Raw genomic sequence first — 18,263 nt, 5'->3', positions numbered from 1 at the left:
TTGTTTTTTCCAGTGTTATTGAGGTGTACCTGCCATGTATAAACCTAAGATGTACAGCATAATGATTTGAGACATGTGTGTATTGCAAAACGGTCATCACAGTAAGGTCACTGAAGCTCCATTACCACACAGTTACCTTTTTTTTTTCCCCTCATGATGAGAATTTTTAAGATCTTTTAGTTGAATTTTGATTTAGTAGATGAGCAGTTGATCTGGTAATCTCTGGGCATAACTAATGCTGTTCGTCTCGTCTTGTGTAGCCTTGTCTTTCTTCATTTGCCTTCGTTTAGATTTAGCTACTTGATGAAATTGTGTTTTGCAAGACGTAAATTAATAAAATAAATTACAATGTTAAGGAATCAATAAATATTTGTTTATTAAATATTTCAACTTCTCCATAAAACATTAAATTAGCTGGTCCTGACCAGGATTTTATCCCTAAGGGATTGTGTAGATATCATTTCAGATGGTTGTAAATATAGTAGGACATTTGTGGTAAAGGCAAAATATTTGGTTTAAAGCTTATTTTTTTGTGCTAAATTGACTTGTTGAAGGTAATAAGTGTGGGATTAAGAGCTAGGCTCTGAGTTCAGACTCACAGCTAGGCCCTCCCTTAGTGTTTCTGCATGACCTTGGGCAAGTTACTTCACTTTTTAGAACCTACCTCAGTTGCACTGTGAATTGCAGTGTGATTGAGTTTAGCCTCCATCCTAGAACGGTTTGTGTGGATCACATGTGATAATACATGTGAAATGCTTAGAACAGTGCCTGGCACCTGGTTACTTTTGGATGAAAGGTGTTTTTGTTTCATTTACTTTTTTATCATCATTACTATTATGTTCAATGTTGTAGGAATGTTCCAGGAGTCAGCAGTTAAGGATTAATAGTAATAGCTAGTTATCGAGCATGTTTCATTGGATAGACCCAGTTTTAGATGCTGTACACAAATTAATTTAATTGCCACAACAATCCTATGAAATAACTATTGGTATTTTCTAAATATTGTAGATGAGGAAAACTGAGGTACAGAGAGGTTAAGTAACTCTCTTAAGCTGAAAGCTATCAAGTGATGGAGCCAGAATTTGAATTTGGGCAAATCTGACTCCAGGGCTTACATACTTAACCACTATATTACGTTGCTTCTTAAAGCTGTTCATCCATTAATATTACTTTAACCTTCAGTAGTATTAGGGTGAATTTTAACTAAGGTGAATGATACTAGGTTGGTGCAAAAGTAATTGCGGTTTAAAAGATTAAAAATAATAGCAAAAACCGCAATTACTTTTGCACCAACCTAATACCTCAATAAAGCCGAATTAAAAACCATGCAGTGTTAAAGTATGACATCTTGGCAGTTTCATTCCTTTCTTTTTCCTACATGGCGCTGTCCTCGACTTGCTGTGAACATGTGCTGTGTTTGCTTAGGATAGCCCTTGTTATATGTCATTGTTAACAACACTCGTCCACTCCTGAAGTGTCCTGGTGTGGACAGTCATTCAAATTGCCATCCTATTTACAAGACAGGCTCTATTTGCGTCAACTTCACACATCAAAAGCGTATGGTTTCCTGGGCAAGAAGTTCAGTTTCAGATGCGTGTCTGTCTGTCTGGCATTCCTCTCTTCTAACATAGCTTTAAGTGAATAAATGAAATGAAAAGTAAAGAGGAAAATGCAAACTTAGTTTACTCTGGGTTGTCATAAAAGTGATGTATTTGACAGAAATGCTAGAAATACCTGGAGATGAAGTTGGTTATGTTGATAGAAGTGGAGGCAATTTTGTGCTTTTGAGCAGAATAGCCGTTACATGTTGGACACTGCGTATTTATATAAAACCACCCATTCCACAGCAGAGAAAGGCAACCAGCCTGAAAACGGGGTCGTGGGTCCTGTCCCAAGGCAGACGGGGATCAGTGCCACGGGCCCTTTTTTCCACTGGCTTATAAAGACAAACTTTGCTACTCTGTTGCAAAAATCAAAGAATAGTCACTGGAGTTGAACATTTTTCTAGTTAGGCTTTTTAAGATTTAGTGGCTGGTAGTGGGATATCATTCACTATGAGTGATCAAATTTATTTATATATGATAAAATTGCCTTATAAATTGCAAATTTCATATATTCTAGATTTGAATTTCATCAGGCACACGTTGGTAAGATTTTTATTTTGATAGTCGATCTTGATTAGATGAACATTTTGACTGTTTAGCATTGTTAGGTGTTCATAATAAGAAATAGTATTTATCTAATTTGGGTAGGAGAGAAGTACTGTGAATGTCATAAGCTGTTTATTTTTAACATTTTGTCCTATTATCAAATTATTAGACTATGTAAATGTTCTTTGTGAAATTACAGAAAAGTATAAGGAAAATAAAAATTTCTCATAAATCTCCCTCTCAGAGTTGGCCAGTGTTAGTATTTATTAGGTATATATAATTCTAGTCCAGATTGAATTGTATTAAACATAGCATTTTGCAGCTTGCTTTTTTCACTCAGAGTATCATAAATATTTTCCAGTGTCCTTATTTATTCTTTATAAGAATGGTTTTTAATGGCTACATGTTGTTCTGTAACATAAGTACCAGTCTCCTGTAATTGGACATGTGTCACGTGGTTTTTCATTCTTATGAATTCTGCTAGGATGCATATAATTGTTCATACCTCTTTGTGCTGTTTTGTTTGTTTTAGGCTCAGTATTCTCACCATGTGATCCAGGAGATTCTAGGACACCTTGATGCTCGTAAAAAGGATTCTCCACGGGTTAGAGCAGGTATTATTCAGGTTCTGTTAGAGGCTGTCGCCATTGCTGCTAAAGGTTCCATAGGTGAGTACCAGGAAAAAAAAAAAAATTAATGCCTAAATCTATTTCTGAATGTTTTGTTCAGTAGGTATAGCAGCATATGGGAACTCTTCAGAAGTATTTCTAACATTTTTAAATGTGCTGTAATTTCTCTTGAAATTTTGGGTTCACGTGATTATTCTCAGACTTCAGTGTACAGTTAGCATTTTCCTCCCAATCAGTCTCTTCTTCCCTTCTTCCTTTTTTCTAATAAAGATTTTTGAATAGCAACTATATGCTAAACATTTGGGATGATACAGACATAAGACACATAGTTTACTTGGTGTTAGACAGCTCTACTTAATACTGTAATATAAGGGTGAATTTGGTTACATGTAAGAAAATCAGAGTTCAGGGAAAGGAGGGAAAATGGATTAGCAAGAGCAAAATACGTAGCGTGTTCAGCTGCAGTGTCTGGTAGAAGTGTGGAGGAAGTCACAGAAGTGGCTTTCAAGTTGTGGCCGGATTGTGGATTAATTTTACAGCTGATTGACAGTCTTTAGATTTACTGTGATCTTTATGGGAGATGTGCTATAGAATGATCCATATGGCTGCAGAACACAGGACACAGTAGAAATACCAGGTGGTCAGCACGAGGGAAGGGACTTAACGTTTGATGGCTGCAGGAGAAATGGGAATAAAGTCATCATTACTTGACAGCAGACTGACTGTAGCACTAATAAGGAGAAGGGACAGAGCAGAGATCGTAGTTTTTTTACCTACATATGATTAGAAGAATGAAAGGGTCCGTAACAGACTTACTGAAGTTGGGAGGAGAATCTGGTTATAGTTATTTTTCTTCAAAATCAAAGTGGCAATATATCAGCTACTGAAATAGTCTCACATTGAATGAATGTCAACTAAAAGGGCATTTTGGATATGGACTTTTTATTACTTATCTCAGAGATGGAAGCAGGTGATATAATTGGAAAGTTATTTAATTTGAAATATGAAATAGAACATAGATGATACATTGAATCACTATACTTACTGTCTATTATGTGTGAGGTACTATGTGCTAGACTCTGTACATTCCGAGAAATGTTTGAACAGCCCTGCTTGTCCTGGAAAAGGGTTGTAATCGAGAATAGGAGGCAGAAATAAAAAAATACTGATTCAAATAGTGTGCGATAGATGCTGTGACAGAAACACGTGCAGAGAATTTAGAGAACTTAAAGCAGACAATTTGGTTTACTGGAATCTGCTAGTTTCTGTCTAATAATTGAAGCATTCTTCCTTCTTCAGCCTCAAAAGATGCAAATACATTTCCTATGCTACAATGTGTGTATTATGATAATTCTATGGATTCTGACCCAACAGTCAAATTAAATGTTGTCCCAGTATACATTGAGTCACAAGATTAGGTAGGTGGAAAGTTTTTGGTAATCTTTGTATGCACACACACATCGTGTGCGGTTTCGACCAGAGATTCAAACAACGAGTTATTCAGAGATGCCAATAAATGTTTGCTGGAATAACTAGGAGACTTTCTTTTGTAGGTAGTTCTCATTTACTTTTTTAATGAACGGGTTAGTTCATAAATTATTAAGTATTTCCGGCTACTTGGAACATGCCCAGAAATCTCTGTTGAGGGAGATGAGGATTGTTGTGCGGGCCTCGTGCTGGGAAAGTGCCTCTGCTCATCTCAGTGACCTTTCACAGGGCCCACGGTGCTGGAAGTCTTTAACACTCTGCTGAAGCACCTGCGACTCAGTGTTGAGTTTGAAGCAAGTGACATAGAGGGGGGATCTACAGGCAGTGCCAACCTCAACACAAGTGCCAAAGACAGCGATGAGAAGATTGTGCAGAACGCCATCATCCAAACAATCGGTGAGTGCGTTTCACTTTTGAAATCTATTATGTAATAAAACGGTGGTTAAAACAGCTCTCACAGAAGGTGCTTGTCTTACAGTACATTCGTCAAAGGTGAAGGATAGCTTAGACTTTTGAAAACCTTTATATTAGGAAAATAGAAAAATATAGGAACAGGGCAAAGAACACTGTATACCCTCCACCCAGATTCACCTATTAATATTTTATGCCATTTATCCATCATTTACTTTCTCCGTCTTTCTCCCTCCCTCTGTGTTGCATGCATGTGTGTATGTATATGTATATATACATACAGAAGGCGCCAAAAAATGTATACACATTTCAAGAAAGAAAAAACTTTTAAAATTGTAATATATGTACCAATAACAAAAGATGAATACAAGTCATGTGTATACATTTTATTGGTACCCCCGGTATATAAATACTTATATACACAGTGATAGATTTTTATTTTTTTATTTTTTGGTGTTTCTAAATGTGTTTTATTTAACTGACAGTAACTTTGTGTTGTATTCCTGGAGTTTGTACCAAATTTCTAATGGTAACTAATAGTTTCTGCTAACAATAGAGTTATATATCATATTTTTTCTGGAGCTCAGCTTATGCCTTTCATCTGGGTAATTTTCCTACTTATTTGTAATAGTCCTTTGGAATATTTAATACAAAGTTTCTCTTTGTCATCTTATTTCTAACGTTTCATAGATATGCACATATGCATTATGCATGAACACCTATTTACTGAACATATATGTACCCCAGGCCCTGTGCTAGGGCTTCATGGCTCCCATCTCGTGGAGGCATTTGGTTGAGCTGCTTGGTGCAGTACCTCTGTTTTACCCAGTTACAACTCCATCATGTGCATAGAAATTGTCCTCATGAGGGTAAAGTCCCAGCTGTGTCTTACTCAACACACATAGTAGGTGCTCAAGATTTTGGGAGTGACTGAAAAGGCAAAATGTGATAAAGTTCAATATTACCCTGGAATCTCAATAAAGCGAGACATTCTAGCTATTGCTTAAAATAATTAGTATTAATGTATGGTAGTACACTAGCTTTTATGGTGACTCTTAAATTTATTTGGATTATTGATGGATTTTCTTTGATATTTTAAGATGGTATATCAAATCAACTCATCTTGTTTTCACAGTTACTACAAATTGCTTTAGTGACATCTAATAAATTCAGTATTACTGTTTCACTTTAGAATGTTTAATTTTTTTCTCAAGTATTTTATTATAAAATATATACGCATATACAGCAGACTCGAGCAATGTTTCTTTGACAACACATTCAGGAATAACGTGAAAATTTAAAAATGTCAGAAAAGAAATGCAGTGTGGCAAAGTGAGTAAGATTTGTGTTTCAGTCACACCTGATTTCCTCAGTATTTTCTTTTGGAAATTCACGGTAATCTGGTCGCTGTCAGGTCAGATGGCTATTGCTGTTGGTGGGCCACGGAGTAGGGCTGCTGTCGCATTTTCACTGAAAGTTAGGAAGCTGTTGGCCAAGTTCTTTCTATAAAAATCATTAAAAGTATATAAAATAGAATAATCACAGCATCTTTCCCCACTGTGTGTTTGGGGATGGGCTCATTAGCACTTTCATTCAGCAAATACAGAGGTTGGGTGTAGAGGAGTTACTTTCAGGACGGTCCTCATGGCCCATCCTGCTGGAGACGGTCTTGTGGTAATGACTGACTTGCTCGGAACAGAAAAGTCAGTGTTCGGTTTTGTACCGCGGTTACCCTGTTTCCCCGAAAATAAGACCTAGCCGGACAGTCAGCTCTAATGCGTCTTTTGGAGCAAAACTTAGTAAAAGACCCGGTATTGTATTGTATTATATTATATTATATTATAATTATATTAAATAATTGGCTATACTATATTATAATTATAATTATATTAAATACCTGGTATTAAAGTAAAATAAGACCCGGTCTTATATTAATCTTTGCTCCAAAAGACGCATTAGAGATGATTGTCCGGCTAGGTCTTATTTTCGGGGAAACACACTAGTAATATTTCTAATTGAGTTCTTCAAAAGTTAAAAAGTGCCATAGAATGAGTAGAGAGTAATTATAGCGTAGGTTTTGGAAAAGAGTAACCCTCACCTCAGGCTCTAATATTAGCTGTGTAGTTTCTTGTATGAGTTCTTAACCTTCCACGAGAGGAAACTGAGGCCAATAATAGTACCTAGTCTCCTCAGGTTGTTGTGAGGTCCAAATACAAAGTAGTTTCTTACCCAGAAATATGTGCTCCTTAAATGGTAGCTAGAATAATACACTTTATGTGGATTGAGTCATATTAAGATCATGAGATTTTTTTATTGCTAAGGTTTGTGATGATGGGAAATGATTTTTAACCCCATGTCCAAACAAAATGATTAGAACAATTTGAGTTTGTGTAAATACATTATTAACTCCAATAATAGAAGCTAAAGAGTTAAATTGAAAAGCTAATTTATTCTTAAATATTAAGTCAGAAGGTTTCTGTAATGATTATGTTACATTTTAAGAAATGAACAAAAACAACCATGATTTGATATCTGTTCTGCTCTTTCAAAGAAACAACAAAGTGTGAAGTTTGAGTAAGTGATAATTAAATGTAAATCTTTTATGACCAGAAAGTAAACCTTCAAACACTGTAGCAGATAAATTTAAAGTATCCACAAAACCCAAGAGTGCATGAGAAAAATGACAAATAAATAAGTTATTCTTTTTTAACATCAGTTGAATTATGCATGTTGAATGAACTACAATGACATTCTAAAACGTTTAACAAACCTAGGAAACCAAAGGAGTGACCTAATTATTGACTTCTTTACCAAAATGTGGTCTCGTTACTGACTCCCTTACCAGAATAAGAATTTAGGCCCACAATATGTGAACAAGAATATCATCAGAAATACTACCAAAAGGTTTCTTTTTCTTCCTTTTTCTAAAACTCCTGTCAACTCAGATTGATGATGGTTTGTCACTGTTAACTATACACAAAAGACTTTCAGATTATTTTATCTGAGTCCATTGTATGAATCTTATATTGTATATGATTAAATGATTTTATAACGTCATTAGCGTTATATGTAGCTTAAAGATACTGGTTTACCACATATTGAAAACTTTGGTTAAAAATACGTTAAAATTTTGTATTACATGGAAAAATAAACTTCAATTTGTAAAACTTATCTTAACATTTTCATAGGATTTTTCGGAAGTAACCTACCAGATTATCAGAGGTCAGAAATCATGATGTTCATTATGGGGAAAGTACCTGTTTTTGGAACATCCACCCATACTTTGGATATCAGTCAACTAGGGTATGCATGTGTAGTTTTCCTAACTTTTCAAACTGTAAAGTTGAACTTAATCTTGGGTTAAATTTTATTTTAAAGAAATCTAGAAAATGTTCTATTGTATTTTTAATCACTAATAATACAGGTCCTATGGAAAGCAGTATTGTTCTGGTATTAGATTGCTAAACAGTTAAATTAGCATTGCATGCTTTTAGAATCAGCTTGCAGTACATCATAAATTCTCTAACTTTCTTTTTTGAATTAAAATTTATTGGGGTGACAATGATTTAAATTCTCTAATTTTCTATATCTTATATTGACCAGGTAGAAGGTTTGTTTAGCCTGGGCATTGTCTATGTACATACGTATTTAGGGTAAAACTTCAAGTTTCCTGTAAAAATGTAATAATTAATGTCGTGTAGCAGGAATGTTGGTTTATTCCTAAAATTCTAGAACTGAAAGTGATTTTAAAGATCATATGTTTTTGTGCCCTCATTCTATAGATTTGATTTGATTTTACAACATGCTAAAGCTTAAGTTTGTGAATGTTTTGATTTTTGTTACTTTAATAAGGAAATAATAGTCTTATTTGATATATATTTCTTTAACCATTAGGTAGATAACCCTTTTTGCATTTGCTAATTCTTTTTGAATCATCTGTTTTTACATAAATAGACATTATATTAGTCAATTATATTTACAGTTAAATATAGTCTTCACCTATAGTGTCTTTTAATTTGTGTTGTTTTGTTGTGTATTCAAATGATTTAATTTTCATGTCATTACATTCATAGGTCTGTTTTATTGTTTGTTTGAATTTGAGTTTTTTTTATGTATAACTAATTTGTATGAAATTTAGAGTATGAAGTGAGCCATGACCTTAGTTATTATGAAAATGAAATTAGTCAATATGAATAGAATTTTCAGATCAGTAAATGATAAGTAAAGGGAGTGATATAAATGCTCATTACATTAAAAAGATAATGCTAATAATATGTTATATATTTTAGGGATTTGGGAACCAGGCGGATTCAGATAATGCTGCTGAGATCCTTACTTATGGTAAGACCTCTAAGACAGGTGCAGAACACACTTAACCGTAAATTATTGAAGAATGTAAATGAACAGCCTGGTGTTATGAGCTTTTTTTTCTTATATAGTCAGATACTATTTATGTTTAGTTTTTTTCTTTGGTTTATATACTTTAGTATTATGCTTTCATGTTCTTTTATTATACTATTACTGCTTATTCCTCACTTCTCCTGTCATCTTATTTGACCTTCATAATGATGAAACATACAGGGGGCACAAAGTATTGCTGTTTTATAGATGAAGATGCCTGGGCTCAGAGACTTTCAGCCGAAGGAGTGGGCGAGGTTCACTAAGGTCACGACGGAGCTAAGCAGTAGATCTTGGACTTGAAATCCAATGTTCTTTCTACCTATCGTACTGTTTCTTTCACATACTGACCAAATAGTGGCTTCTTATTTGGAAAATAATTTAGCTATAAATAGCTGAAAAGGAAAAGCGTCCCTAAAATGTGAGGGCTCCTGTGTTTATTTTATAGTAATTATGTCCATCTTTGATTGAACTACACCTAGCATAATGCCAAAACAGAGAAGAGGTGCGCTGTTGGGAGTGTGTTCTTTCCAAATTAGTATCTTTAGAATTTATTCTGGAAATCTTGATTGTACATGATCCCATTTTTTAAAAGAAATATTTCATACCTAGGGAGAAGTGCAGAAATATCTTAGGTCATTTCATATTTAATCCTGTTTATGGTGCTTGTCATAAAGAAATTTTAAATTCTAATACAGCCAGATTTATCAAACCATTCCTATGTGTTTTGTTCTTTTTTAATTTGTATCTTAAGAACTCCTTGCGTCTTCTGATGATGTAAACATATTTATTGATATTTTCTTACAAAAGTTTCTAAAATTTGGCTTTCTACATTTAGAACTTTGATCTGAAGGTTATTTTTGTATGTGGTGTGAGACATACTTTACATTTTTAGGTGGGTAGCAGTTGTCTCACCGATTTCTCTGCTCACTTATAAAATCACCTCCATCCTATAATAAGTGCCCAAATATAAATATTAGATGGTCCACATGTGCTTGCAAATATAAATACAAATTGACGTTACCCACCTGAAATTTCATTTGGTCCTAAACTTTTTGTTAAACAAATTCCCTGAAAAAATCATCTGAAGGAATGCCTGTGTGGTATGATTAAAATGTTTAATAGCTGGTAAGTATACGCTGTTTAAAAGCTTTAAATGTAGAATATGGGGATGCACTCATAAATGTCAGGTCAAGTACCTAATTACCTAATAAAGTACAGCTTTCCAAACCGAAAATGTATTCCAATTAACCAAAACTACTTAATTTAAAATAAAAGAATAGTTTACAAATTCAGATTAAACCTTTTCAGCTCTTGTTTTACTATTTGCCACCTGATCGCCTTATATTTGTTTAGTACTGACTACCTATCCCATATATTCTTAACCTCTCTGAGCCTCAGTTTTCTTTATAAAATAGGGATATACTAATGCCTATTTCACAGGGACGCGGTGAGGGGGAAGTTAACACTCAGTCTCAGATTTGGGTCTGGCACATGGTAAATGTGTCCTACTATATGAAGTTTATTCTCCTTATGAATGATGCTTTTGGAAATTCAGTAAAATCTTGATCACCTTACAAAATTCTTTTTTGTTTTTCCTTCAGGTTTATGTCCATACTTTCTGTTTCCCTTAGTTTATGGTTCCTGTGAAACAGTTTGAGAATTTCACCAAAGAAGGACTCACGACAAAGGTGTTTTTATTTGTTTCTTGTTTTTTGCTTTTCTTTCCCCCTATAATCAGGTCACCTCTGGCTATAAAGCGAAGACAATTGTGACCGCACTGCCTACATCTTTTCTGGATCCTCTGTTATCACCGTCCCTCATGGAAGACTATGAACTGAGACAGTTGGTCTTGGAAGTAATGCATAACCTCATGGATCGCCATGACAATCGGGCAAAGCTTCGAGGGATCAGGTAATGTGCATTTTGAAATAGGCTTAATGGTCACGTTTTTAAATTTCTACATTCACGTATGTAACTATTGTGATTTTTTTAATCTAGGGTTTTCAGGTTATACTCATCCATAGTTTTACTTAATTGGTATTGAGACAATTTAATTATTAATATAGTTTAAGACATTTGGAAGTCTTTTAATGTACTTTCGGAGGTCTCAACTACTAGTGATCACTAGTTACGTGAATTTTATTTTGGTTTTGTTTTAAACTTAGGAATGGCTTGAAGAGTCAGGATTACTTTATGCAATTCTTCTTAATTAAACTTGGTAATTCAGTAGTATCATTACATATAGACTTATTTTAAATGCTCTTTAAATTGAATGTTGCATAGTTCAAAGTCCTAAGTATAACAATTGATTTGCCATATATGACATGATGTTCTAACTAAATGTACTATTCATTAAAGATGATATATTGATTATCTCTAGAATAATACCTGATGTAGCTGACCTAAAGATCAAAAGAGAAAAAATTTGTAGACAAGACACAAGTTTCATGAAAAAGGTAAGATTATCTTCTTCTAAAAATTAATGCATACTATAAGTGATAGCCATTTAAATTGTTAGGTAGTTTTATTTTGATATATGACCTTGAAGTGATGCCAGACTTTATTAATACAGTTAGATTGGTTTGGTTGAGGGGGAAACCTCAGTACAATCCCTGGGGTGTTTCTGTAACCTCTCCCCTATTTGTAGGCTTCAGATTAGCCTTTGGGGTCTTCATGCCAGAGTATAGCAGAACCTACAGATGCTCTTCCCTGGACGAGCCCTAGCATGTCTCCCCTCACCCAGATGTCCTTTATCGTGGCCAAGGCTCCCATTGTCCAGCCATCCATTTCATTTTTTCTCCTATCAATCTATCACTTGCTTTTGTCTTTTCAAATTATTACTAAAAACATTTACATTGTTGACACTAGAACTATTACTTGCTGTTTTTATGTAAGGTTTGTTCTTCAACTTTCATGTTAGTTTGTAGTTGTATATTGGTATTTGTTGATGTTAATAGTTGGAATGCAATTTGACCATCTGATTATTAACTTAAATTTCTCATCTCTGGTAAGTTATATAAGGCAGATAGCCACTTTGTAGGCGGTTATATGCGTGTGAAATCTGCTTCTACTACATTTTAAGCAAAATTATTTTTTTCTTCTCATTACCCATTTCAGAACGGGCAGCAACTCTATCGGCACATATATTTGGGCTGTAAAGAGGAAGACAATGTTCAAAAAAACTATGAGCTACTTTATACTTCTCTTGCTCTTATAACTATTGAATTGGCCAATGAAGAAGTGGTTATTGATCTCATTCGACTAGCCATTGCTTTGCAGGTACGCTTCATTGAAGAAAACATTTTTGTGTGAATCCAGCACCATCTGTAAAGTGTTGTCACGTTTATCCAAGGACATGGATTTTAAACGGGAAGTGTCTAGTTTAAATCTGAAATACTCAGAACAACGATCCCTGTCATTTATTTCTCTAAGAAATGTTGACTGAGCATTGACTGTGCTAAATATCATTCATGTCATAATAATACTGTGATGAAAAAGACAGCATAATCTCTGTGCCCACACTTTGAGCTTAGTGGACAAGATAACTGTTAAATAATAATTACATATACATAGTTGTTTGATTGGAATGTAAGTGTTATGTAATAAAAAGGACAGTATGCAGTGTGAATATATATATGTATATGTATATATATACACACACACAGGTACATATATATATATATACACATATATCAGAGAGCTATATCTTTGTTACGTGTATATACTTCTTTTTCTTTAAGAAAAGCTTCCCTGAGGAAGAGCTATTTGAGTTGAGAGGTTTAATGTTCCTGTAAATGGGCATTTTTTCTCCTTTCAGAATTAAAAAATCATAACTTTGTTAGCCTTCCAGACTACCCGTAGTTTTTCAGTGCAGTCATAGAGAATACACTGGTGGAGCGTGCGACCTTTTGCTGTGCTTGACTTTGTATCACAGGACAGTGCCATCATCAATGAGGACCACTTGCCGATGTTCCACCGCTGTGGGATCATGGCGCTGGTGGCCGCGTACCTCAACTTTGTCAGTCAGATGATAGCCGTCCCTGCCCTTTGCCAGCACGTCACCAAGGTACGGTATTCAGGAAAGTTCTTCAACCTGGTTTTTATACTACAAAAATGGCTCATTTCCTTTCAGTGATGGTTAGTTTTAATTTTGATGTTTGTGTATCAAATGAAGATAACTCTATAAAAGTAGGCAGTGACTAAATTGAAACTAAAGCTCAAACGACAGCTAGTGTTTATATTTTCTTTGATGCCTGTTGTTTTGTTAGAATTTTTGTTTTATTAGATTTTATTTTTCAGCTTGTTAGAATTTTTTGTTTTAAATATTTTGGTTACAGTTTTCTTCTAGAATACTTCATGCAATTTTTTATTTAATTTTTTTTCCTTTAAAACCATTATGAATCTTAGTACCTAACGTTTCTGAAATTATGCGGTTTTTGTTGTTGTTTTAAACCAATCTTCTTGAGCTGGATCTCAGAAGTTGAATAATTAATGTGCCTCTCAGAGATTTCTCCTGTGTCATTCAACTGTATTTACATTTTTCAGCAGTAACTTGTTAAGTAGTTACTTTTATGATTTAGTATGCATTTCAGAGCCTTTAACTTACCTGGCAGAAAAAGGCTCCTGTAATTTATATTCTTTAAAGATATTTGTCAGGGAGAACCTCATTTTTATGAAATTGGAAGCACATCCCTCAGTTTTTGCTAAAATGGAGGTTTTTAGTGCATTTTAAGAACTAAAACTCATTCATTCACTAAACAAGCATTGGAGTGAGTATTTGAGCCTGCCATCATAGATAGACATATTATGGAAGCGGCTCAGAGCTGAGTGGAGGGTTCAGACCCCGCAAGGGCACTGAGGCCGGTGTGCGTGCTGCAGAGGGGAGTGCAGGAGGGAGTGCTGAGAGCCCAGTGCTTCCAAGTAGTGGCATCTGCGAAAGTAAGTGTCCCTCTCCTTTGGTCATAGGTTTACTCAGATGTAATATGTCATCATTTTTCACTACATGTATTGTTTTGTTGTCATGATTCTGATTCCTGCTGAAATTTGAAAATAATCAATGTGAAAATGAACTCTGCCTTTGGTCTGTAAGCGTAGCTTAAATTCTAAAATAAAGTAATGGTAATTCTTACAAATGTTTAGGTTTTGTTTCTGCTTTCTTTGGTTTTCCACATTTTCATAGCAAGGTCCCAAGAAGTGAGGTTTTTGATTTTTGTTTTGTTTTTGGATATTTTTCAGGTTATTGAAATTCGAACTATGGAAGCCCCTTATTTTCTGCCAGAGCATATTTTCAGAGATAAGTGCATGTATGTTAATTCTTTACATTTTAGGGGCACTGACTTGAGAAAACAATCAGTGATAAAGGAGTAAACTATTGTTAGAATAATTTTCTGGTGTTTTATAATAATCACCTTTGTGTTTCTGTCATTTAATTCATTTAACTTCTTTCCCTTGCTATACAAGTTCTTGTTCATTATAAATTTAGGCTCTTGACACATAAAGTCAATCTTTGATGAATAACATATTTATCTTATTTTTTTAATATGGAGATATATCTCTTAAATATAGCATGTTCTCATATATAAATAAACACTCCTTTAAGAGAATATAATATCCTGTTTAAGACTTTTAATAATAGATAGCAATACTCATAAAATTATGAAAGAAAAAATATAATAAGGAAAATTAATGTTATACCCTTCATTTTCCTTGCTGTCCAAACAAGAAATGTATATATGAACAATATTTTATTCACACTTTTGGACTCTAAAAGCAGTTTAGTACTGAAAGCATCAGCCTAAGATAGTATCAGGCAGTTTGAAAGGGAAGTGAAACCTTACGTGATTGGGCAAGGGTTTCTTATCACTTAGCCGGCTAATATGTTTTTCATTAACTATCAGTCAGCTGCATTTTTATTTTCTTCTCTAAGTAGAGTTTTGATTAGTGTGGAAGTTAAAGCTGGGCGTAGTGTGAATACCAACAGAATGATGTAAGACTGCCTTCCCCATTGGAACGTTATTGGGGAATCACAGAAGCATGGTTCATATAAGGGACTGCATACCTTGTGTTTTTAAAGAGCTCGAATTAGTCCCCTAAAGTATACTGTGTCTACTACTAATTACAATTTAAGTTGTGTTTATAATATTTAGGTTTTGATCTAGAATGTTTGCATGTTAATTTATTTTTGCTCAGTAATTTACACACTAAACAACTTTTGTTTGATCAACCTGACAGGCTTCCAAAGTCTTTAGAGAAGCATGACAAAAATTTGTACTTCTTGACCAACAAGATTGCAGAGTCACTAGGTGGAAGTGGCTATAGTGTTGAGAGATTGTCAGTACCGTATGTACCACAAGTAACAGGTAAGCAGAGGATAATTAGCACTCTTTCTCTAGTGATATGTTTCAATAATTTTACATACCCAATTAGCAATGAAAATTAATTCTGTTTGTGTACTTATTGTATCACAGCTTTTTCAAATGCTTCAGAGGGTTTATTTCTATTTTAAAATTTTACTCTTGAAAACTGTTGGTAAATCTCTAAAGATACATATAGTGGGGATGCCAAAAAAATGTATACACATTTTAAGCGATGTTAACACTTTGGTCAACGTTGCTCAAGCAGTAGTTCGCCATCATCACAAGTGTCTGGACACTGGTGGTAACCACTCTGAGCACCTCTTGTAATTGCAGAAATCAAACGTGACTTGTATTCATCTTTTGTTATTGGTATATATTAATACAGTTTTTTCCTTTCTTCAAACGTGTATACATATTTTTGGCACCGTGTGTGTGTGTGTGTGTGTGTGTGTGTGTGTGATTTTATCATGAATAAATTGAGTCCTTGAGCGATTATTATTGTTATACTAAATAATGATAATATATTTTAAACAAAGAAGCGAAGTGAGGTCTTTTCTCATTGACTAATATTGTATTTAAGTTATGGAAGTTGATGAAAATTATTTAATTAGTGATTTGTATTTATTGAGTTTAATGAATTAGGCAACTTTTGTTATTTGAAAGCGTACAGACCATGTGCTATGTAAAGAAATCTGCAAACTTTTTAAGTTAAGAATATGTTTTCCTCTACACTATACTTTTCCTTCTGTTCTTTTCATTGACTGAAATAATTCTGTTGTGTTTCAAGACAACTGGTGTCTTGCATTCAACTTTTACTTTTAAAACTAAAATCAAAGAATTTCTGTCTTCTGTCTTCATTTTCATTTGATGATTGTGTAAGTATTAAATTTGGTGGAAGAACTAGTTCTTCCTTTGGGGATCAATGGGGATACCTTTGTTCTATAAGAGAACTATTTGATTTCAGTTGGGTGGTTTTCTGGATGAATCACATTATCTTTCTTTATAATGTGAATCCAAAATACGTACATATATTACAGTGATAGTTGTTCACAGTAGTCTGAGATGTTAATGAATTCTTTTACATTTTCTTTTCAGTTCCATCCTATGAAAGATTTTATTCCTCATGAATTCTTGGGGGAACAAAAGTGCTAAGAATAAAGTATTAGTAGAGCTTTGTAATTTAAAAGAATTTTTTTAAAAAGACTTAAAATATTTTAATCTTATTATTTGGATTTAGCTCTTTTTCCTTCAGGCAAAAAACCTCATAAACCCAGGCACAAGTACAAAGGTAAATCCAAGTGTCAGTTCGGCCTGCCCTTTCCCTCGCCTGTCCTCTAGGAAAATAGCCTAATAAAACGTGCCTTTTAGAAAATGGAGCCAGTGCCTGTATATTTTATATACTTACAAGTTCAATTGTAATTTTGCGCTGCCTTTCCCATAGCTATAGTTTTTTTTTTCACCCCTTGTTATTTCCTTTTACCCTGTTCCTTTAACTCTTAACAATTTTAAATGGAAATTCTGGGACTTTTTTTATTTATTTAACGGGTGGCTTGCTCTTCCCCATTTTCCCCCACCCCTGAAAAAGATGTGTTCTCTTTCTAAATGCCTCTTGATCACTGACTGGAAGAATTCTGAACATTTCAATACTTAATTCTATAATTGCAGAGAAATCCCTTAGTCAGAATAAGATTCTTCTGATTTTAGAGACCCTGGTAGTTTAGAACAGTCTATTCACACGTGTCCTGCCTTAAAGCAGAAAGACGCAGAGGTACTGTGACACTTCATGGGGTCACTTCAGGCGGCGAGTTCTTCTTTATATAACCATCAGATACTCATTTTACAAAATCAAGAATTTAAGAGCAATATGTCAAAAGAAAAAGCAAAACATTTCGTTTATTGTGTATCATGCATATCCCCGTCGTCGTCAGAATAGGAGCTGCCACTTACTATGCACTAGCTGTGTGCCAGGTCCTGTAATGAGCACTTTGTATTCATTTTCTCATTTAATCCTTAAAATTGTTTGGTGAGGAAAGTAGCATTATCTCTGTTTACAAATGAGGATAGTGAGCCTGAAATGAAATACCTTGGTTATTACTTTATATTGCATGGTGGCTATGATTTTTGGTTTGTTTTTATTCTGTAAATATGCATTAACTCTAGACAGAATTTTGTGTTTTCTATAGGACCAAAAAATGTATATCTGTATGAGTAGCATCAGCATTAAACTATGACATTTTGAAATTTGTGTCGCTAGATAATTTGTGATATTTCATTTTGCCCCCAGTTCGCTTTTTAATTGAATCTGAGTAGTATAGAAGCTCTAATCACATTTATGATTCATTATGTACAGTTGAGTCCGTTCCTGTATCTCATTTTTACATAGCCGTAGGAAATTCTATGAAGAGTAATTTGATGTCGTTCTGTGCCATACTTGTACTCAGACTGTTGTCTCTGTTCCTTAGCCATCTGAGTGCCATTATGTATGTGATATGTAGCTACACCAGGTGGCAGCAAAACATCACTGAAGGAGGTTAGGCATAGCTCTCTCTAAGTGTTGCTTCTGAAATTCAGGTTCTAGTTAAAAACAAAAATAAGAACCAAGGATTACCGTTGCGGGCAGCAGGTATAGGAAGCTGAGGGGGAGGTGGGATGGACCATGGGGGGGGCACAGTAAGTAGTGGCTGGGACTCCCCAGCCCGACTTGGGGAGCAGGACTCTCCCCAGGGAGTGTGCCCATCAGACACTGAGGTGGTGGCAGTGCAGTCCACTCGGGCTGCAGTGACGCTGCGTGTCAGTCGGCTGGCAAAGCAGGCCAGGCACAGACGGAG

General features: G+C 34.6%; 1 protein-coding gene across 2 annotated transcripts in view; it reads left to right on the top strand.

The window, feature by feature from the left end:
- Positions 1 to 18,263, top strand: part of EFR3A (EFR3 homolog A) — a 79,519-nt gene that overhangs the window by 46,100 nt on the left and 15,156 nt on the right. For both annotated transcript variants that reach the window (XM_019723947.2, XM_019723956.2), the window contains exons 9-18: positions 2,683 to 2,818; positions 4,496 to 4,663; positions 7,867 to 7,981; positions 8,968 to 9,019; positions 10,818 to 10,990; positions 11,460 to 11,535; positions 12,197 to 12,358; positions 13,014 to 13,145; positions 14,315 to 14,382; positions 15,311 to 15,438. In XM_019723947.2, coding sequence (XP_019579506.2) covers positions 2,683 to 2,818; positions 4,496 to 4,663; positions 7,867 to 7,981; positions 8,968 to 9,019; positions 10,818 to 10,990; positions 11,460 to 11,535; positions 12,197 to 12,358; positions 13,014 to 13,145; positions 14,315 to 14,382; positions 15,311 to 15,438 — 1,210 coding nt within the window. The remainder of the gene's footprint in view (positions 1 to 2,682; positions 2,819 to 4,495; positions 4,664 to 7,866; positions 7,982 to 8,967; positions 9,020 to 10,817; positions 10,991 to 11,459; positions 11,536 to 12,196; positions 12,359 to 13,013; positions 13,146 to 14,314; positions 14,383 to 15,310; positions 15,439 to 18,263) is intronic.

The sequence above is a fragment of the Rhinolophus sinicus genome, linkage group LG12, assembly GCF_036562045.2.
Source record: "Rhinolophus sinicus isolate RSC01 linkage group LG12, ASM3656204v1, whole genome shotgun sequence".
Taxonomy (NCBI): Eukaryota; Metazoa; Chordata; class Mammalia; order Chiroptera; family Rhinolophidae; genus Rhinolophus; species Rhinolophus sinicus.
Note: the sequence above shows the minus strand (reverse complement) of the source record. Positions and strands in the feature narration are given on the sequence as shown.